This window comes from Colletotrichum truncatum, assembly GCF_014235925.2.
Source record: "Colletotrichum truncatum strain CMES1059 chromosome Unknown Contig_0001, whole genome shotgun sequence".
Lineage (NCBI taxonomy): Eukaryota > Fungi > Ascomycota > Sordariomycetes > Glomerellales > Glomerellaceae > Colletotrichum > Colletotrichum truncatum.
In genome coordinates this window covers 9,124,144-9,145,991 of record NW_027222398.1, presented here as the reverse complement: position 1 = coordinate 9,145,991, position 21,848 = coordinate 9,124,144, and the positions used below count along the sequence as shown (strand labels likewise).

Genomic DNA, 21,848 nt, shown 5'->3' with positions numbered 1-21,848 from the left:
CGTCATGTCAATCAGGTCACTGTAGTATTGGGGCTACTAAAGTCGTATTACTTGTCAATACTCCTGCAGGTGGCTCAACGATTGATAGTATATCTCGGGGCGCAACCACAACAGATCCACTACTGTGCTTCGTGTCGTGGCGGGTTCTGTATGGTGGCACAGAGTGCCTTGGCAGATGTGAAATTAGCTTACGACACAGATGAAGTGTCTGGCTGAGCTCCGAGGATAGGTGCTGTACTTCGGAAATTGGGCACCAGGGGTTTGTTGCAATTCACAAGCGGTTGTGTCATCTTCAAGGCCGATACCACCGAAAGGAAGCCGTGCCCATTTAATAGAGTGAACGTAAAGCAATTCTATGTTGTTGGGAAAGACTGAATAATATACCTGACAGCGGTGTCTAAGTAGTCGTGAGGTTGGTCACAAAATCATACCGTCTTTCCGTCAGGTTATTTACTAACCTAAAGAACCTCTGGCGACCTCCCTTCCCCAAAATGGAAAAGCAACATACAATGGCAAACTCCAGCAGTCTCATTGGCCGAATGGCCGCTTTTCTGTTCTTTTCATAATAGAATGGTTACCTCAGAATTGTGTACAATGTCTGTCCAACTCTTTGAACCTGGCACTTTCGTCATCACCAGGGTTTTCAGTTGAGTAAGTCTTGGGATAGCAGCTCAAAGAATTAAATGACGGTTGACTAGTTTAGTAAGAATGAGTTTGGTCTACTTCATTTTCTGCACTGTTCCGGGGTTGGTGAGGCCATATGACTTTGCTTAGTTTGTACTCAAGTTACTCGTGCTTACAATAGATGCAGTAATTTCTTCCATCTTCAATCAAAAATGAAATACGGCTGCTTAAGGCCACCCAGCATATCAGGCAACACAGAGAAGCTGGTCTCTGGAGAAATAACAGATGTGGTACTCGCAAACTCCAATTTTAACATAGCACAGTGACTCTTACTCTACTAGCTATTCTCAAGTCGTACAATAGCGACAGCAAGCGCCGCCTGCTAGAGGTGTCCTCCTATACCTCGATGCTAGTTATCTTCTATCTCTGGCTAGTAATCTCTTCTTCTTCATCTCTTTCACCTCCTCATTCTTCATCATCCAACATCCACCCATTTCTTTGACCACACATTCGTTCTTCATATCAACAGTCCGCATTCATATCATTCGTTTGAAGCCAGAAATCCAATAAGGACACGATGCCAACTCATGATAGTCATCCCCCAAGAGTCAGCCAAGCCCGAAAAAACACTGGCAGGGTGTCTTCCTCACCACTCCAACCTTTAATAACTGACGCCCTCGATCCCTTTCCTCTCTCTTTTTGGGATGGACTACCACCAAGAGACCAACAATCGGGGATCGTTCCCCGGTGGAATAGTACAACTACGCATATACAAGAACCACCAGGGTTGATGAACTTGCCGGGGCCCTAGGAGCCAGGTGACGTTCAGATTCGATCCCAACAATGGCCTCTCATCTCGAGCAATGCCGATGCTACGGGACAAAGAACCGCGGAGGTATTAGAAACCACAGAGGCAGCCGACAACGACGGCCGGGTGGTCGACCAACTTAAGCGTAGGGGAAGATTTACGATACAGCGCGGAGCGCAGACGCCCCCGACGCATAACCCTTGGCACCGGCGCCCTTTTGCCCCGCGAATACCATCACCTTTCCCAGAGACAATCAAGAAATTCCTTACCATGGCGCCTGTCGACCTGTTACCGTACAAGCTTAACATGCCAAATGTGCCTCTCACGCTCCCAGGGTGCAGAATTCCGTCGAAACTCTCCCTACAAGAAACCCCAACAGAGCAAATCGAGCTCGACATTAACGGGACAACACTTTATCGAGCGGAGGTTGTCTGTGACCTGCGCCGGCTCAAGGACAGCCTGGGGGACCAATTCTTTCCCGTGCAGTTGCGTTGGAAGAACGTTGATGCTCCTGCCGAGGAGGGCGTGGCCGGTTACCTCTGCTGGCTGTGCCAGAGCATGCGGCATCAGCACATGCGCGAGTACCACGCTTCAGAACCTCTATCCGATGTAGAAACCATACTCCGACATACTTTTCTGGGCCACACCGAGTACGACGTGCATGTCAAGGCGGCACACCTCGCCGATCGCATGCGCTGGGACGTGGCCGGAAAGATGTTCGCGTCTTTTCACTTGTGGCTGTCGACAAAGGCGGTAGCAGGCAAACTTCTGCGTGAAGCACTCCCCCCTGGGTTCACGGCTGAAACCTCGTTGGATTCCATGGTATGGGGAGAGTTTCCTCCCATCTTTGATTCATTTTGTTCTTCATCTCCCGAGGAGGAGAATAGCGGCCGATGACCGGTGACAGCGGGCCAAGACATGACCAGAAGTTAGGACAGCATTTTCAGTATCAAGATCATAGCGGTAATAGACTTCTCTTATTTTGAATCATGAGCAGATACTTGAGTGCTTGGAGTAGAGCGGTGACAACAGAAAGAGGACAGGCTCAAGTCACATTAGTTGGACATGATGAGTATCTGATAGCAGCGCGTTCGCATTCAAATTGCAGAGTGGCGGAGACAGACTGCAGACAATATCAACTGCCACTCGCTCGTAGCGTTCAATGCGATTAAATGCCATGTCAGCGCCTCAAATTGTGTCTTCATGTGATGTGTTGTATAAAGATGGAGGGGATATCTAGGTTATAAAATCTCAAAAATAAGTTGAAAAGCATCAAATGATACCGTCTCGTCGCCGCCGCCGCCCAGTCGATGATAACTCCGCATGTAATGCTGTCAAGCACTTGTCCTCCCCCTCCTCCCCCTCTCGCTGATTAAAGCCCCCCCAGCAAAGCTTTCTTGCCAAGAGTACTACATCCCTTGCCTGATCGCCCTAGGTCGTCGAGGCTCGAGACCCCACTTTACATGCGACGGATCTCCTGCTCGTTGGTGTACTTCTCCAAGCCGGAGTCAAGGTTCTGCCACCACTCGAAGAGCATGGACTGGCAAATGAGCTTGAACCAGGGGGTGAAGACAAGCTTGGGGTCCGCGAACTGCGTCTTGAGCTCGTCGGGGGTGACGTACTGGGTAGCCTGGACTTCGTTCTCGTTGATGTTGAGGTCGACATTGGCCTTGATGAAGAGAATATAATCGACTGTGTGCCACTGTCAGCGTCTAGTTCGCCCAATTTGAAGCACTACCCCCGCCTTTCTGTCTCTCTTTCACCGACAAGAGATGGGGTGCGTGTGTCACCGTATGGAAAGGGGAAACTACTCACTCTCGTGCTCTCCCCACTTGCCGTCGCTGGGAGCCTTGTAGTGGATTCTGGTCAAGAAGTGGAAGTCCTCAAAGGGGACCTGAGAGGGGTTGATGCCGAGCTCATGCTCCAGCTTCCTCTGGGCGGCACGCTTGACGCCGGCTACGGAGTCCTCAAGGTTGGAGCCAGTCTCGCCGGGGATGCCCAGGGGGTGCGAGCAGCAGGTGTTGGTCCACATGTCGGGGAAGGTAATCTTCTCCGAGGCGCGCTGCTGCAGGAGAAGGCGGTTGTTGGAGTCGAAGAGGAAGACGGAGAAGGCGCGGTGGAGGAGGCCCTTGTCGATGTTGGTCATCAAGTGACCTATTTCGTGCGTCCGTCAGCCTTAGTGTCTGAATGTTTGCGCTTTCTGGCGTAGAAAGCCAGTGGAAGCTCGTGTTGGAGCAGACGGGTTTTACTCACAGGCCTTCTTGCTCGCATTGCCAATGGGCTTGTCGTTCTCGTCAAGCACGATGCAGACCTCGTCCATGAGACGAATCTGCTCGGCATCGTGTCCCGAAAGGGCCTCGGTGCTGGTGTCGATGTCGGGGAAGAGACGGAGGATCGACTCAGCCGTAATGGCCTCGGTGTTGGTCGCGGTGGTGGACATGTTTGCTTACTGTCCAGTGCCGTATGCGCTTATGTGTGTGGGCGTGTGCGTGCAAAAAGGGGTCCCAGTTCAACCAAGGTAGGGAGGGTATCAACGATGGATAAGGAAGTAGGAGACGCAAGAAAGGATGCGCGGGAGCAGACGTCTGAGTAGATATAGAAGCAATCGGCCGGAGCTTTCCTCGTCCGAAAGTGCGAAAGTGCGAGAGTAAGAGTGAGAGTACAGACAGTAATATGTTGCGCGCAGAGCCAAATCCTAGCAGCAGCAAATACACAATGGGTTTTGACGATCGGATAATTCTCCAATAATGGCGGCGAAGCGAAAAAGGAGGGGTCTCTGCGTGTGTGTCCGCCTCTCTGTTCTTGCTCCGTTCCTGGCAGCCAGGCCAAAAAAAAAAGTTGCCCCTCATACCCTGACCCCTGTACAAACCAGTCGTTTCCCCCAATAAGTTATCTTTGCAGTGGACGGGAGAGATTCTCAGTTTGCGCTGCAGCATCCCTGTCGTTCTCCTCGGGCGCCCTCGCACTGGCCACTAAGCGGCCCCTGATGAGAGGTAGAAGCACAGAGCAACGAGGGGCGGAGAAGATGAAAAATGGGTGGAGTGGAGGGGCTCTACCGCTGTATTGATCACTGTCACCTGGCAAACCCCTGCAGGACCCAAGCCGCACCCGGACACTTTTTTGCAGCAATTCGGATACAAACCAACCACGGAAACTTCACACAAGGGGAACATGTTTCCGCCCTTCCAACAGCATCCGCTCGTGACCTGTCTTGCCTTTGATTATCCTTAAAGGCTACATTCCCCCCCTTCCGCAAGATAAATAACAAGACGAGACACGTGCTTGGGTTATGGAGGGAGAATTTCAAGCCTCTGACTTAATCTAACCACTTCTTCCAACAATTAGACTTTGGAAACAAACGCTTTGCCTGGTTTACATCCTTGACAGACGTCAGATGCCATCACGTCGAATCGGAGCCGAGTTTGGGAACGTTTCTCTCGCACCGGCCAAGCCCTTTGGGTGGCCGAACCGCAACCACGGACGTCCGTCATCATCTGAGCGGCCAGTGTCACAGAACTCGGAGCCCTTTTGCTGATGCCGTGCTGAGGACAACCGAGTTGGAAACATGCAGTAGCTGAGCCACATTTGTTTGACACCTTTGAGAATTCTCCCGCACCTTCGATGCTTCTAGCTAGATTCTTGCTCGCTTGCTTGCTTGCCGCTACATGCTCAACAACAATAACCATAAACAATGCTTCAGACGCTACGGATGCAACATAACATCATCGTCAGGCATTATTAGTAAAGACTCCACCACCAACTGCTCGCTCGTACATGCATGCGGCCTACATCTTACCCTGTAAGGCTTCCAAACATGGAGTCCTCCGATCGTATCCGTAAGCCCGCACCAATCTTGTATGTAACCAGATCGATTCCTACTGCCTATTCCGGGAAACAGGTTTCGTAAGTAGCCACCTTCCATCCAAGCCAAGCCGTTTCACTCGGCCTGGTTTCTCGTTTCCGCCTCCTTGGCCGCCTTGTCCCAGTCAGAAAAATATACAAAGGCATACTCGATGAACGACACCCTGTGTCACAAGTCAGTGAATCCCTCTTTCGTCTCATCATCGGCAACTCCAGGCCGTTTCAATCCAAGAGCACTTACAGCGCAAGTCCAACCGTGACACCGGTCCACAATCCCTTGAGCTTCCAGTCCAGAACGAAGGCAGTTGAGAATGAAATAGGCAGCGCGACGATGTAGTACACGGCCAAGTTGGCGTACCCACCAATCGCAGGGCGGCCGATACCGCGAAGGAGACCATGAGCGCCCACGGCAAGGCCGTCAAATACCTGCATTAGAGCGCAAAGCGGTAGTACGTCTGCTACGATGGCGATGACCTCGTCGTCATTGGTGAAAAGTCGCGGGAGGTGGAATCGCAAGCCGCCAAACATGACGAGGTTGAATAAGCCAATCGCCAGAGCTGCGGCGAATGCCTGCCCGACAGTTTTAGCCACTTTTTTCCCCAAAGAAGAGCAGACGGAAACAAAAACGAAAAATAAAACAAAGTTAAGACGGGGAGCGGGAGAGGGGCCGTCCAACTTACCACTCTGCCGGTAGTCTTTGCCGCATCCACCAACCCTGCACCAATGAGATTGGCAATTCGAGTCGAGGTTGCAATGCTAACTGGAAAAGGGATTTGGTACGTGATGGCCGTCAGGGTGAGGACGACACTTTGTGCCGCCAGGTATGACGGTCCAAAACGGCTCGAAAACAGTGTCAACACCTCAAAAGCCATGTATTCGGCCTCAATCATAATCATTCCCGGCAACGCCAGGCGAAGCATAGGGCCCCAGTTGGACAGGGCACGTTTACTGAACCCGCCCCAGCACTCGTACCCGTTGAAAAATCGCACGTAGAGGAAGAGCAATATCGGCAACAGATTCTGGGTGAAGACCACCGCGATGGGCGCCCCTATGAAACCCCAGCCCAACCGCCAAACCAGGAGCCAGTTGACAAAGATGTTGATAGGAGCCGCGATCAAGAGCACCCAGGTTGTCGCCTGAAACAGGCCCTGGGCCTGCACAAATCTCTTTCCACCTTCGAAGCAGACGAAGGCAGGCACTCCCAGGATCAAGACGCGCAAGTACATGCCTGCAAGGCGAGCGGACTCGGCCTCCGGGATGATGAGACTCAACACGGCGTCCGCATAGAACCACAAGACGGCCAGTGGGAGGAAGCACATGAGCAGGAAATACGTCATGCGCTGAAGCTGCAGGCCGACGAGGTGGCGGTGCCCTGAACCGTACGCCTGGGCGCAGAGGGTGTCGAGACTCGTGGCGAGGCCCTGGAAAGGTGCATAGCAGGTGATGGTGGAGGTCATGGTGGCCAAGCTCACGGCGCCAAGCTCCATCTTGCCAATGCGGCCGACGGCGAAGATGGCAACGACATTGACCGAGTACTGCAGCATAAAGGTGACGATTAGGGGCGCAGCGTACTGAATGATGGTCTTGGTCTCGCGTTGCCACGTCGTACGGAGCTGACCCGTTGCGACAGCGGCTTCCCACTGTTCATTGAGGTGTTCGTGGCCATCGGCATCTAGACCAGGCGCGGGGCTACCGGTCAACAAGGGTGTCGACTCCGTCGGACGGCGGACGATGATCTGTGGGGCCTCCTCATCGTGAGGCTCAAGAGGGACCTTGGTGCTAAAGAGGCGGCGATATGCTCGGCGGTAGAATGGTTCGTGGTCTGTTCGAGGATGTTTCGGTGGCAGCACGTGGTTGTCGCGGAGTAAACTCCGCTCGGCGTCGCGCGACTGCTTCTTCTCAACTCTGGACAAGACGGGCGGTTCCTCGTTGAGGGTCTGCGGGTTCATGACCGGTCGCGAGGTACCGAACGCAACACCGCTCGGGCGGCGGTAAAAGAGAGGACCCTCCTCCGACTCAGATTCTGAACCTGAGCCAACAGCGTTGTCGTTCTCGTCGACGTAGTCATCCTCTGAACACTCTGCCAGGTCTCTGGCCAGAAGCTCCTGCGCGGTTGGGGTTCCCGAGCGGAAGGAAGAGCTAAGTTGTGAGACAAAATCGCGGCTCGACGACGCCTTGATAGGGATGGAACGATCGTCACCCATGTTATTAGTGTCGAAGACTGGGCTTATGATAATGCTGAGAAACCCGCCGCCTTTTCCGCCCTTCAGAAGGACTTTATACTGACACCGACGTTCCTCCTCGAGGTGTTGACTTGAGATGGACCAGTATGGCGTAAATCCGGTTTCCCTTTCCCAGCCACAGATTCAATCTGATTCGGTGATTCGTATCTCAGATTTCCAGATGAGATGGCGATGTAGTCAAGTGTGGATGAGGGGTGCCGAGACCGGGGGGGCTGCTAACTTTCTCCCAAAAGGGTCAAGGGCTCTATGCGAGGATTCAATAGCACCCAACCTTTGGTCGTACCAGATGGCTGTTTTCTTCTTTCTCTTCGGGTGACAATGGCAAAGAAAAAGCAATGCCAAAGACTAGTAGAGAAGAAAAGGGGAAGAAAATATGCTGGGAGGAACAGTAAGAGGAGAAAATCAACGCGGCTACTTGCCCATGTTGGTCTGTTCCCGAGGCAGAGGCTGGGGGAAATAGGACCACCTTAAGACGCGAAGCAACAATAGATCGTGCAGGAAAGCAGCTCCCTTTTCCAGGGTAACGTCCCACACCCACTTCTGGGCACCCCCCACATTTGGGCACCCCATTTACACCAAAAACGCCGTTTTTCGAAATTCTATATTAAACTAAATACTTTACTTATTAAAGAGAATAAATATATGTTAAATAGATTAAGACTTAATTATAATACTTAAGTAGCTATATACTAGTATTATTATAATAAGTATTATAAATTCAAGGTTTAATATTTATAATACTAATTTACCTAGCCTATATCTTAATATATAAAATAGGTAGAGATATTTAACTAATATGATTAGAATTTTTAAGTAAGATATAGTAGATTTATATATTCTTATACTTAGTAAAAAATTCTTTAAGCTTAGAATAATATTTTAAAATTTCCCTTAAGAAAAGTTTCTATTATAGAATTTTAACCCTTAATTATACTATATTTACTAAAGTAATACTTTTAAATCTCTTTTAGATATAATTATATACTTTTAATAAGTATAAATATTAATTTCCTAGATTTTTTAAATAAGTATATATGAGCGAAAATATATTTTTCTAATGTTAAGGAATACTAGTAAGTTACTAGTATCTACTAACATTTTAAAGCTTTTAGTTTTAAACTTCTATATTATAACTATTATTATATTTAAACCTTTATAAAAAATTAGATGGCTATAATTATACTTAACATAGTTTATATATATTTTCTTTTCTTAGTAAGTATAGTAGTTAGTTTAATATAGAATTTCGAAAAACGGCGTTTTTGGTGTAAATGGGGTGCCCAAATGTGGGGGGTGCCCAGAAGTGGGTGTGGGACGTTAGTTCATCCCCGGGGGCCCATCGCCCACAGTTATGGACAATGCGGGCTAGACTGCCGCCGCATTAGAGGGGTCTCTTTCGCCTTACCCACTCAGTTCCATATTGGTCACACCCAACACCAACTTCTCGCCTCTCTCTGTTTTGTCCATACTGAGCGCAGGAACTGGCGAGGTCAGCTACAGGGCGTCCAGTGGTTTTGCACCTGTGGCCCCCCACAACCTTCTGCCGCCGATCTCGCCAACTGGTCTTACTCACCAACCAATGATACAATAGGAATACTAATGACGGGATGCGCTCTTAGCGTTCAAGCCGCCATCTTTTCCAGCAGGTTTCACCGACCACATCTAATATGTAACCTGTCTCGTCCCGAAATACACAAAAACCTGTGTGCCATTGTCTCTTAACACAACCCACTCACCCCCCTTCGGAACGACGATGCACGCAAGAGGAGCCAGAGAGGGGCTAGATTCTTCTCCGCTACAGCGACCAGGACCCCAGAATCAAGAGGGCCAACGGCCCGACAGAGATATCGTATTGATCGTAGTTTTTATTTCCCACGCCAAAGTCACACACACACACACACACACATACTCTCTCTCTCTCCCTCCCTCACCGTTTGATGGCCGGTATCTCTCCACTGTCCAGTTCATCTAGCTCTCCCCGCCACCCATCCGATGCCTGCTGTTGTTTCCACTTCTGGCTGGCCGACCCTCCACCAGCCCATCACTAGCCTCCTGCCCGTTGCAACCCGCAAAACCGGCTGAGTGCGGCCCCCCGAGTGCTAGTACACACTGCGTAGTACACACCGTGTTGACCTTACCCCGATATGGAATGCCAGGACACGCTAGCGCACCTTCACCGATCAAGGGTCCCCTCCAAGCCTATCTATCCCGTCTCTTTCCCCCCCTCAATATCGCTTACAGGCAACATCCCACCATCGACATTGTGACGTGTATTACGTACAAGGAAGACGATAATCCATCGCGGGGTTCCATCATCATCTTGACACCGCCCCGTGAGTCAATCGATCCGTCCTCGTGAGTCGCAAGCCTTACTTGATCACTGTCTCCCGCCGTCGTGAGAATCGCACATTGTACACCTCTCAGAGTTTGGGGTTGCAGATCGCTGTAGATTGGGTAAGATTGCCCAATTCGCTGTTGGATGTAACAACGCTTGGGAGCAAATCAAATCCTCAACCTCACATCATCGCCAAAACTTGCTTCGTGACTGACTGGCTGTTTTCGTTACCTCTCTTCAAGAATGGGCCGTAAAAAGAACGCCGTGTCATTGCAGTATCGATCCGTCTATTCGTGGGATACCATCTGTCTGATGCCATTCCGCATGCCACTCGCAGATGTAGAATTACTATACAGTGTATCGTGTCCCAGCCCCAAGCCTGAACCTACGATCCCAAGACCCCCTTAAAACACTCATAACGCTCTATTTGTCCTCCTCCCAATTGGGGTTCTAATCCATGTTAGTATCGTAATCACCATATAGTACGAAGAATTCATGTTGACTCACCTTCTTGAGAATAACCAGTCCCTCTAGCGTGCTGTTCAAGCTGATGTACTGCTCGTCCTCAAGCTCAGCTCGCTCACCGTACGCCAGGACGACTGGTGTACTCTGTGTTTGCCAACCCGTAATCGTCTTGGGCCGACCCGCCTGGCCGACAACGTCTACCGCCTGACCAACACGGACGTTGACCTTGAGGGGCTTAAGGTCCTCGTCCAGCGTGACTAGGAAGCGAGGGTGCATCGCCGTTACCAGGAAGTAGAGCAGGTAGTGCGAGTTAGATGTGATGAACTGCTTTGCGTCGATCATGGCCACCAGCACCGACAACAGACCCGCCGCCGACACGCGCGACAGGACGTTGCGGTCAGTGTGGAAGGGGTTGACCGACATCGTACCCTTACCCATGTGCAGCAAGCCCTGCGCAATCCGCACCATGAAGAGGGACTCCTGGTCGCGGTGGTAGAAGCTGGCAAGCTGGCGGAGCAGCTGAGCCAGTCTGGCGTTGTTGGTACCCGCACCAAGCAGGCCCATCGCAAAAATGGCGTTGATAGCCACATCGTTGTCGTTGTCGTGACTGTATCTTGATAGCGTGTCGTAAACCTTCATTTGGGGGTTGCTAGGGCTAATGAGACCCATAGCCAAGGGGACTGCTCTCCTGATGTTAGGCTCGCCGTAATGCATGAGATGCCCAAACTGGCGCAGCACCATCTCCTGACCAACATCTTCGCCCATTGCTACAAGCGCAATACCAAGCACGGCGTAAGATTGGAGGAGCTCGTCACCCTTCTTCTCGTCCGAATCCTCAATGTGCTCATTGCAGATGTGCAGAAGCTCCTGAATCTTCAGGACGGCACCAGTACCAGCCCAAGCGCAGATCTCAGCCAGGACAGCGGTCGGCTTAGCCATTGGGTGGTCGACAGCCTTGAGGGTCTCCAGAATGACGTCAACCTCCTCTTGACGACCGAAAAAGAGCAGACCAAGACCAAGGGCAAGGAAGCGGGTCCACTTGTCAGTGAGCTGGTTCTTGCGCTCATCGTCCAGCAAGGTTGTGACGATTGCCTCGCTGACCTCGGGGTTGGAAGAGCCGACAAAGATGAGACCGCAGGACAGGGCGGCCATAGCGGAAATCTGCATATCCTGAGATGAATCAGTAATGATGGGCAAGAGAAGCTCCAGCAGCATCTCGTTGTTGGAGCCTGCGTATGAAAGACCCAAGCCCATGATGCTAGCAGTTCGGACAAGGGGGTTCTTGTGGTGCAGCTTGTCCTCATCACCCAGAAGAGCCAAGGCAGGCTCAGAGTCGACACGAGCTCCGGAGTTCATGATACCGATAGCAAGCATAGAACCGGCCAGGATCTCGGGCTCAGCAGCATAAGTGTACTTGTCAATCTTATCAAGGCCGGCTTCGACGTCCCACAACAGCAGAGTACCCAAAGAGGCCACAGTCGACATCATGCCGTCGCTCTTCGTCTTCCACACCCAGCTCTCCTTGTCCTGCTCAACGAGCATCATCTTGTCGTTTCCAAAGCCAGCGTTGACGAATGCGTTCACGAACGCAGCGGCCAAGTTGTGACGGGCAGAGTCGAGGTTGGTCATGCCAGCAACCCGACTGCTCTCCAGATGGCTCTTATAGATGTCTTCCGTCGTCTTTGGGTCGAGGATGTTAAGCTCCTTACCCAGCGACTTGAAATGGTCGGAAAGCTTGAGGTTTGACAGGCATTCCACGATGGCATTATCGCCATCCTCAGTGGGGACGTCCAGCACAATCCGTTGGCGCGCAACCAAGAAAGCAAGCTGCTTCTTGAGAGCGGGGTCACCGGCCTTCTCGAAGTCGTCCTTGATGAGGTCAATATCGTTCAGCCGGATGGCCAACGTCATCGCCTGAGTGTACTGCTTGTACTTCAGGTAAATGTCGTGTGCAGTCTTCAGGAAGAGTTCGTTGTCGGGGTAAGTCAACAGGTTGACCATGCTGACCATGTACAGACACACACGGCCGTAGGTGTTCTCGTCCAGGTAATTAGGGATCTGGTCGATAATCTCAAGCTCGCTCATCAGGTCCACAGCATCAGCCTCAGCATTGCTCTGAAGAAACAGTGGAATGAGAATCAAGGCGAGATCCACCAAGTCCTTGGTGGGCTCGTCGGCGTTTATCCTCTTTCCGTAGACCTCGCCAATCTCAAGGGCCAGATGCCGGACGTATTCATGACCCCAAGAACCAATATCGGATGACGGCGCAAGCAGGCGGTACTTGAGGGTGTCTTGTCGGTCTTCGTCCGAATACGTCATACCAATTACTGACAAGACGTCCGCCAGCGAGGTCTTGTTGTCTCCCTCCGGCCAGTCCTCGTACAGTTTTGTCATTGTCTCATAGTGTGGTCTAAGGAATTTGAGGGGTTTGGGAACGGCCGTCATTGAAGAGGTCGAAGTCTTGATGAAGTTCTTCATGGCCTCCAGGGCCGGCTTGTAGAGGGAGGCGTCGGATTCCTAGCTTGTTCATTAGCACTGTGCTCGATGTAGGGGAACTCGGCAAGCGTCACATACCGTCAGGCGCTCGACAAGCATGTCCAGCTCGTTCTTGAGTTGTTGGTCCTCTTCGCTGAGCTCCTCCGCGGCTGCAAACAGTTAGCCATATTGATATCCCAGAATAAGCCATTTAACTGCTCACAGTCGATAATCTTCTCATCTTCCTTCTTGCCGTTGACTTGAGACTTGTCCTTCTTGTTGTCCTCCACGGCTTTGCCCTTGCCCTTGTCGGCGGCGGTGGGCTTCTCGCTGTCCTGCGCCATCTTGACGTATTGATGTGGACTCTAAGCGGGCGGGATGCGTCCTCGGAATTTAGGTCAAGGGTGGACGCGGATAATGAAAGTTTCGTTGGGAGAGATTAGTCTGGTCGATGGTTACGGTCGGAAGAGAATGGAGGTTCGTGAATAGTTCGAATCGAGGGGGATGGAAGGTGGGAGAGAGCTTTGTAAAGCTAAGCAACAAGTCGAAGCTCCCCGGTTACGCGAGCCTTGCCGCCTGCAAACGGTGCACAGACCTTAGTCGATGAGCCTAGTGGCACGTGACTCCGGAGCATCCTACATCCCGGCTCCGGGACATTTTATCTTATCATTATCGATAAGACACATCCCACCAAACCTTGATGGTGGGCAGTTTGGAACTTTTCATGGTGGGGGCTAAACTTGGGCTCGAACTTGAGTTGAATTCGTCTTCGGCGCAAACGCATTCTCCGACGCAGGACGAACCCTCTAAATTTTGACTTATAAATTGCGACATCGACAATATGCATTTAGATACTAAGGCCCTTCGTCATCTGGCCTCTGAGGACTGGAAAGTCCTTGCAGCTGTGCGACTCCAACCCCTCCACCACCCCTCGCAGCCCACTTACATATACCCCAGGTTGAGCAAGGCAGCAAAAACCATGAGCTGGTCCCGACGCCCTTGATCGAGAAACTTTCCCGACTTCGAGGCGGCGCAAATGGCGTGCATAGATCAATTTCCGCTCTCGCCAAGGTTGGCCTTATCGCCCGCGTGAAGGAAGCCAAATACGATGGCTACCGCCTGTCATACGGAGGTCTCGACTACCTTGCCATGCACACGTACTCAACGCGTAAGGAGGTTTATAGTGTAGGAAGTCGAGTCGGTGTTGGAAAGGAGAGCGATATCATGATGGTCGCCGACGACAGAGGCAAGCAACTTATCCTCAAAATCCACAGATTGGGCCGCATTTCCTTCCGAACCGTCAAGTCCAACCGTGACTACCTCAAGAAGAACCAGTCTGGATCATGGATGTATCTCTCACGGCTGGCTGCCATGAAGGAGTTTGCATTCATGAAGGCGCTAAAAGAGGAAGGATTTCCTGTGCCGGATCCCATTGCTCAAAATCGGCACACCATCGTCATGTCGTTCATTGACTCCTACCCTCTCCGCCAAATCTCCTCAGTACCGGACCCAGCTACCTTATATGCTGAATTGATTGAGTTGATTCTTCGTCTGGCCAAACATGGACTGATTCATGGCGATTTTAACGAGTTCAATATCCTTATTAAGGAGGAGAGAGACACAACGACTGATCAATCCGAGGAGGATTCCATCAAGTTGGTCCCTATCATCATTGATTTCCCTCAAATGGTGTCCATGGACCATACGAATGCCGAAATGTACTTTGACCGTGACGTCAACTGTATCAAGCGCTTTTTTGAGAAAAGGTTCCACTTCACTAGCACAACTCCTGGGCCATTTTACAAGGATGCAAAGAAGACGGTCGGGAGAGGCGGCGCAACAAGACTCGATGCAACCGTGGAAGCGTCTGGCTTCACCAAGAAAATGGCCAAAGATCTCGAAAAGGCCATCCAGGAGCAGGCCTCGTCCAAGGGCGATGATGGAGAATTCGGCGGCGAGGATGATGAGTACGAATCGGAGGAGGAGGAAGAGGAAGAGGAAGAAGAAGGAGAAGTCGATGGGGAGGACAACGGGGAGAACTCGCTAACTGGCGGCGCAGACGGTGTTGAGAAAGTCGGCAAGGACGAAGAGATTGATACCCAAAAGTTTCAAAAGTTGACTGTAACGTAAGAGATGATCAACCGGCAAAATAAAATATTGCTTTCAGTTAAGACAGGCTATTTTTTTTTTATTTGGAAACAAAACTCTACATGGTCGGCGTAGCGTAACATAAGAGGGAATAAAACCCCTGAAAAGCGAAACTTCACTTCGTGCGGAACGACTAAGCATGTAATATATGAATACGGCAAAGGACATAGCTCCGTCCCGATTGATTTGCCTCCAAAAAGTCTAACGTACAAGAACTAGAGCTGGCCCATATGGGCTGAATGCAGCAAGTTTATCGCTACCTCAGAGCATAATATGTTCCCTGATCAAAACTGATACTGCCATGTGTTGCGGCATAGAATACCCGAGCTCTGCGCGACAAAACAATAATGTAACCCGAAAATGCGAATGCTCTTGACAATTCTTTACTTATCCTCCTTGTGCTCCTTCTTCTCCTTCCTCACCGCCGGAGAGGACTGAGTGCTAACAATAACAGGGGTAGTTGAGTCGGCGTGAATCGTCACACCCTCGTCGCTGTCGTCAGCCGCGCTGGCTGCGATGGGAACCTCCGCGGCCGATCTGCAGAAGCAAGTTAGTCAAGGAGAATGCTCCAATGGCGAGGGTGGTCACGGTACTGGGGTTTTCCCTGAACAGTGCTGCCCGCCTGGTAGCCCTCAGACTTGACCCCCTTGCCCATTCGATCAAAACCGCCGGTTAGAGATCGAGGTGCATAGACGCTGCCGAAGATCAGCGACTGTGCCCCTTGGTCAACCCAAGTGAAGGTACACTTACGTGTTGGCGGTGGCATGCAGAGCACGCTTCCAAGCGGGCTGGTTGTACATGTTGGGCTGAATGCCGACAAGAGGGGTACCGTACGCTCCGATGTTGTACTCATTTGTACGGAACTGACGGCGCTCGGCAGTGACACGCTTAAGCTCCTTCTGACCAGGAGTGTCAGCGTAACGAATGTTCATGACCATGCCCTCTTCGCCAATGGGGATGCCGTTGAATTGCTTGATGACAGCGTCGCAGACGTCTCTAGACTCGAAGCTTTTGATATCATCAGTATCAAAATCTCTTGGAGCTAGAGAAAAACACCTACCGAGCGAAGCCAACACCACGGCTGTTGCCCATGCTGTCACGGAGAATTTTTGAGGACATTATGTGATAGCCTCTGAAGATGTCGCCAAGGTCCTGAGAGGGTCAGTAGTGCCCACTGCCACCAAATGTATGATTGAAAAACTCACATTCTCAGTCAAACTCTTGGGAAGGTTGGAGATGTACAAGTTGGTGGATCCCTCGTCACCTTCAGCCTTAAGGCGAGAGTTGAAAGATTCCTGTAACGTGTCAGACACTGTTATTGCATTGACAACAAATTCGACTTACACGTGCAAAGCCCACCTCATATCCCAGACGGTGGAAGCCCCGGATGCACATTTCAGAGTCACGGACATCAAAGAATTTGGCAAAGCCGAAACTGCATATGTGTTAGTGAGGTGACGCTCGATGGTACAGGTTAGACTTACCCCTTGCAAGCACCGGTTGAGGTATCAATGATAGCCTTGGAAGTTTCAACCTCGCCAAAACGGGAGGCAAAGCGGTACAGAAGCTCATCATCGGTAGTAGGATGAAGACCACGGATGTAAACGTTACGATTGCCTGGGATGCGGTTTTCCAGGCTCTGGTCCAGCGTCTTCATTTGAGCGGCGGGGGTGAAGACAGCGGGAACCGCCTTGGGAATGGCAGGCTCTTGCTTCAGTATCTCCTCCAGGTTCCGGTCAACAGGAATGTTGATGACACTGTGCTTGGCAGCAGGTTCAATGAACATGTTGGCACCGACGATCTGCTGAGGAGATGGAGTCGTGTACGTGGAACGGTCCAAAGCGGCGACACGAGGACCCTTGTCGTTCTTGGATCCCCCATTGTAGAAAGGAGTGGTGGGGGCTGATTCAGTGGTCGTGTAAGAGCCACCACTGTGACGGCGATTCTCAAGACCAGGGACATCATTGTGGCTCCGATTGGTACGATCCTGAAGCGCCGCATTGCCGCTGACAGCACGACCTGGAGTGAAGGGCATCATGCCGTACGGTACGTAGGGGTTGAATTGTCCAGGAGCAGCCAAGTAACCTCCGGTGGCCGGACCATAGTGACCCTGAGAGAGCTGTTCCATGCCCATAGTGGTACCTGGCAGATGAGGGGCGAGGATATAATCCTGGGGCACCATGTACGTATGGGCACCCATCTGGCCCATGCCAGTGTGGTTATGACCCATACCGTGACCCAAAGACATGCCTTGGAATGAATTCATGGCACCGGTCAATGCGTCAACGTTGGCAACCATGCCGGGGAGATGGTTCTCAGGGTATTGAGTGTGAGCCCCAGGAAGGGGATGATTGCCGGCTCCAGTGAAAGCAACGGAGTGCTTGGAGTCCATGGTATGAGTCTGATAAGACATAGTCATGTCCGAGTCCTAGAGACTTCGATGGTCAGCGAATGTAGCTTAGTAAATAGGGAGGAACAGCGACATAAACGGTAAACAGTAGTAAAATGGGGGCTGAAAGTCCCTAGTCGTTCGAGGACATTCAGGGGGGTGAGGGGTGTGGTGTTTTGATGTCATGACATACTTCGAACAGCGCTATAGGCTTTCTAGTAGCGGGTAGACGGGTAGATTAGGGACAATCTGCTAGTGAATTGGATCAGTAAAAACCATGTATCAGTTCAAGGAGTTGAGAGAGGCAGAGAGATGTGGCCGGAATGCCTATGCAGCCAAGCCTATTGAAAAGAGGCTGCGGTGTGGGAATTGGCTTGTAAAGGGAAATTGATGCTGAAGACGAACAATGGAATCCATATGACCATGAACAGAGGAACAAGCAATGATACATCATTGACTGAAAGACGACGAATTCCGGGGACTTTGGGGGTGGATGATGCTAAACTAACCTTTGTCGTCTGGAGATAAACCAGGGGCTTAGGACCAGGACAAGCTTGATCAACGCCCGCAATGACAAAATGTTGGTACCAAAGACTCTGTGGAAGAAGCGAGTGGTCAGTAAAAAGATGGAACAAGCTATCGGTGAGCAAACTGGCCAAAGAGACCGTGGGAGTATGGTTGGAAGAGTGGTGATGCTGTAGTCAAGAGAAGAAGTGAGGAGGAAGAGAGGCGGGTTGGAGGAGATGACAAAGACGACATTGATCGCTGGGGTCTCACCTAAGGATCCTTGCTTCCTTTTTCAACTGGCTCCGAGAATGAAAGAAGGAGGCTTGACTGATCCTGCTGGAAGTCAAGGCGTTGTAGTCTTTTGGTTAGGAAAGAGATGTGTCGTCGGGAGGAATGAGGGAGGTGACGATGTAAGCGGAGAAGGTGATTATGTACTAAAGGGGCCGGAGCGGGAGTGCTTTGCGGGGCCTGACTTCCAGAACCAATGCCGTGCCGAACTATCACTTGCCGTTAGCAACTTCCAATGATACTCTGACTTTCCCAAGTTGGCGAGAGCTTTGAACGGAGTTGACGGGCTTACTTGCCTTGATCAAAGTCACCAAATTCCTTCCAGTTTCTCGTATTCAAACTCTTCTATTTTCTAATAAACCCGACGTATTCTCGTGCTCTACTCTTGATTTGTGGTATGCTCTGACACACGTCTGAAAAGAGGAAAGATGCAAGTACGGTGAGTCCTTGCCTGGGAAATATCTCTGTAAGTCGCAAGGGGTGACACCAGAAACAAGAGCTTCAAGAACAAACACGACGAGCTGCACCTGCTTATGTGTCGCCAACGGTAATCGATGCTTGATAAATCAGCTTCACAGCCCTACTTGGATGTCAAACGCCAGCGGTTAGTATTCGCGGCAATGTACGCGGAGACAGCTGGCGAATCTTAGAGGAACAGGCTGTCCGAAGCGTCAGAAGCGAGAGTAGGTGATGTCGTTCAGCAAAGTCGAAGTCCACGTTATCGGCTTGTTGTCCTCGTTGTTTTCAGTCCTGCCTTCTCTGTCGATTGATGATGTTGGGAATGCTTCAAAGTTGGTAATGATATCGTCGATATCTAGATGTCTGAAACCAGCATTAGGTTGTCTTCGAGCAACTAGGGAATATGAATTGGGTGAACCTCTTTGCCAGTATTCTAACGAAACAACTCCCGACATCAGCTGGAGACGGTTGATTTCCGTTTATCTGCGATTGGAAGTCTGCGTTGATCCGGCCTTCAACAAGTGCTGCAAAGATGAGGCTGCAAGTACCCAAATCGACAAGGAAACTCAAATATTCAAATGCAAGCGCTACACAACGTCCGTTTGTCCTAAGAATACCGGTATCCACTCAGCCGCGAAAGATTTGACGAGCAAGCAAAGAAAAAAGTCTATTCGGATGTCATATCTGCTCGAGTAGATCGTGCCTGGGCAGCCGGAAGGGATCTCTGCTGGTCTTTATGGGATACTGTCCTTTTAGTCTCGTTGCTTTGCGGTCTGCAACCCTTGCCCTGCAGCCAAGCGTGGTTGTCATATAGTGATGATCCACCCAAGTCGTTGCTTTTCTGATCACTGGCCTCTGAGACAGGGTTAGCGTTGAGGAGGAGAAATGTGGCTTTCGGATCATGGAGTCAGTAAAGTTGGGTTGTCTGATGTCTCTCCTGCGAAGGCCCGGTCTGAAGTCTGCGACCTACGGTTGATCCCCATCTACATAGGTGTTCAGTTCGAACCAATGATCATCAGCAACCACTAGGCTCGCTGCACTCACTTTGGCAGATGCATCGATGCCCACCACCTCGACCCGCGCTCTGCCCGCAAGCCACTGGCCAGCTGACTTCTGGCAGTTCTGAGCACCAGGATCAAGGATTCAAATCAAATGTGCAGCAAGGCAGCCAAAGACAAATCGAGTTGCCAACCAAGACGTTGAGTACTAGGTAAAGGCTTCTGACTTCTGCAGTTTGGAAAATGAGTGGAAGATGGTTCGTCTACAATGGTCCGACCATCATTTTCTTTTTTTTGTTGAGAACCTTCCACTCGGAGACGAAACAGACCCTAGCCGTCTTTGGCATAGAATATATGCGACTTTGATCTCGCGATAGTCTGGAACTGGCGTCGTTTGGCGGACTGGTGTTGGAAGACATGATGAAGCAATCCGATGGCTAGATGGCCGCGGGTACCTGAGACCTATTTCGAAGCACATGGCTAAAATCCTGCAAGGTTAGCCGCTCCATTTGTGCTATTGCACCCTCAAGGGGTAACATGATGGGTGCCATGCCCTGATCTTCAGACAGAGTGTGCTGATGAGGAGCCAGCTAGAGTAGTTGTGTGTAGCTATCCTCGATACCGGTTTCAAATAACTACAATCCAGTCGAACCTCGAGTCATCTGGCCCAAACGACGCGGCCAAGGCAGGCGAAACGAAGAAAAGAGACACACGCGCTCCAATCGACCAGGTGGCCTGTGTTTGGCTGAGACCCAAAGGCTAAACATGCGTCTTCCCTGCTTGGACTGGTCGAGAAAAAGAAACAACGTGGGATGGCGGGATGGAGAGGCCGTGCCGCTTTTTTCCAGGCACACGATGGGACGAAACCCCCAACTCGGAAATTCTCGAGACACCCTCCTGGTTTCTTTTGCGGGTTGCTTCTGTGGCAACGCATCGATGCTTCGCGTGAAGTTACAAAAGAGTTTATGAGGCTGAAGACGCGTCGAACAACAAAATATGCCTCCACATTTCTTGCCGCCGTTCCAAGAGCCCCCTGTTTCTCCCATCAAGATCTTTTCGGGCTCGGCTTTTCCGAACATACTTTCACAGTACTGCCTGATATCGGTTCCTCTATCCGTACACTAGCGGACAGTGCGGGCTCGAGGAAAGACTAGCGACTGACCTCTCGCTTCCAGCGGTGTCTGGAACCGAGTAATTGGGCAGCCACTTTTCTGCGAAGAGACAGAAGAGATGACAGGTCGGCTCCTGTCATCTCGCCCAAAGTGGCGGTAAAGGAATCTCCGGGTTGTCAGGAGGAAGGGTTGCACGCTGGCTGGGGCAGAGATCGGATCTTGCAGCGGCAGCCAGGTGCCCAAGGCCAACGTCGGCTTGGGAAAATGCACCCTGCAGCATATCATTTTGGTTTTGGTGCATTACGCGAAATCCTTGCCTAGTGTCTCTGCAGACATATCACAGCAGTTGTCAAAGCTACGGGTAGAAGATAGATGAAAACCCCCCCCCCCCCCCCCCCCCCCAAAAAAAACCAGTCAACAACAAACAATACCTCAATCGCTCTTATTCGAAGCCCGGCAGAGACGAATGACGTATTAAAAAATAAAGATGCAAAAAAAACTGAGCCTGCCGAGCCTGATGATTTGGAGGCTGACGGGAGGACCGAGTGACTGAATAAACGTCCACCCTGTCTCGGTGGACTCGCCGTGATGCCCGATTCACCATGTCTCGAACATTTCCCCAAAGCTCCACCGCCAAGATAGGGCGTCCCCTTCCCGGACCTCTAGGATGCCTCAGAAGGCGGTCGGAGCATGGTTGCACGAGCGAGCTGGGCGACGAGATGCCCACAACACATGATGTGGACGGCGTATACGATCCGAAAAAACAATCCGGCTTGGAACCGGTGGACATTTCTTCGATCTGCGGAAGGCTCTTCTTACTTCTCCCCGATTTTCATTCCATCTCTTTTCCTCCCCTCTTGTCTGTTCCCTCCCGTCTGCCGCTTGTGGCCACCTCGGACCGAGAGAAGAGAAGGTGACAGAGGTGATAGATATGAATACTCGACAGCGTCGCGTTTGAGCCTGCTTCTATGATTGGATGGGTGGTAACGGGGGTTACCATTGCAACCTCAAGACGTCGTGGCGGGCAGCGAGAGGCTTGAAAGGCTGGCTGGGCTCTTCACGACGGGCGGCCGACTCGCTTATGTACTTACTTTGCCTTGCTCGCAAGACAGGAGAAGTGCGCATTTGCGGTGATG

General features: G+C 51.1%; 6 protein-coding genes across 6 annotated transcripts; 2 read left to right on the top strand and 4 right to left on the bottom strand.

Annotated features, from left to right (window-relative positions):
* Positions 1-1,702: 1,702 nt before the first annotated feature.
* CTRU02_202533 (uncharacterized protein) lies at positions 1,703-2,329 on the top strand (the record flags this gene model as incomplete). Its single annotated transcript, XM_036719947.1, has 1 exon — positions 1,703-2,329. The coding sequence occupies one exon, from the start codon at positions 1,703-1,705 to the stop codon at positions 2,327-2,329; it is 627 nt and encodes a 208-aa protein (XP_036588649.1).
* A 562-nt stretch (positions 2,330-2,891) lies between these two features.
* On the bottom strand, positions 2,892-3,872 carry CTRU02_202532 (isopentenyl-diphosphate delta-isomerase; the record flags this gene model as incomplete). Its single annotated transcript, XM_036719946.1, has 3 exons — positions 2,892-3,124; positions 3,248-3,586; positions 3,686-3,872. 3 exons carry the CDS (start codon positions 3,870-3,872, stop codon positions 2,892-2,894), a joined length of 759 nt encoding a protein of 252 aa, XP_036588648.1.
* A 1,879-nt stretch (positions 3,873-5,751) lies between these two features.
* CTRU02_202531 (mate efflux family protein) lies at positions 5,752-7,497 on the bottom strand (the record flags this gene model as incomplete). The annotated part of the gene is made up of 1 exon (XM_070204052.1): positions 5,752-7,497. The coding sequence occupies one exon, from the start codon at positions 7,495-7,497 to the stop codon at positions 5,752-5,754; it is 1,746 nt and encodes a 581-aa protein (XP_070062634.1).
* A 2,797-nt stretch (positions 7,498-10,294) lies between these two features.
* Positions 10,295-13,155, bottom strand: CTRU02_202530 (26s proteasome regulatory subunit rpn-1; the record flags this gene model as incomplete). The annotated part of the gene is made up of 4 exons (XM_036719944.1): positions 10,295-10,321; positions 10,379-12,853; positions 12,911-12,981; positions 13,035-13,155. The coding sequence occupies 4 exons, from the start codon at positions 13,153-13,155 to the stop codon at positions 10,295-10,297; spliced, it is 2,694 nt and encodes an 897-aa protein (XP_036588646.1).
* A 497-nt stretch (positions 13,156-13,652) lies between these two features.
* Positions 13,653-14,941, top strand: CTRU02_202529 (rio1 family protein; the record flags this gene model as incomplete). The annotated part of the gene is made up of 2 exons (XM_036719943.1): positions 13,653-13,715; positions 13,769-14,941. The coding sequence occupies 2 exons, from the start codon at positions 13,653-13,655 to the stop codon at positions 14,939-14,941; spliced, it is 1,236 nt and encodes a 411-aa protein (XP_036588645.1).
* Positions 14,942-15,342: 401 nt separating this feature from the next.
* Positions 15,343-17,378, bottom strand: CTRU02_202528 (RNA binding protein mssp-2; the record flags this gene model as incomplete). The annotated part of the gene is made up of 7 exons (XM_036719942.1): positions 15,343-15,496; positions 15,553-15,654; positions 15,710-15,967; positions 16,020-16,111; positions 16,165-16,254; positions 16,304-16,394; positions 16,444-17,378. The coding sequence occupies 7 exons, from the start codon at positions 17,376-17,378 to the stop codon at positions 15,343-15,345; spliced, it is 1,722 nt and encodes a 573-aa protein (XP_036588644.1).
* Positions 17,379-21,848: the final 4,470 nt, after the last annotated feature.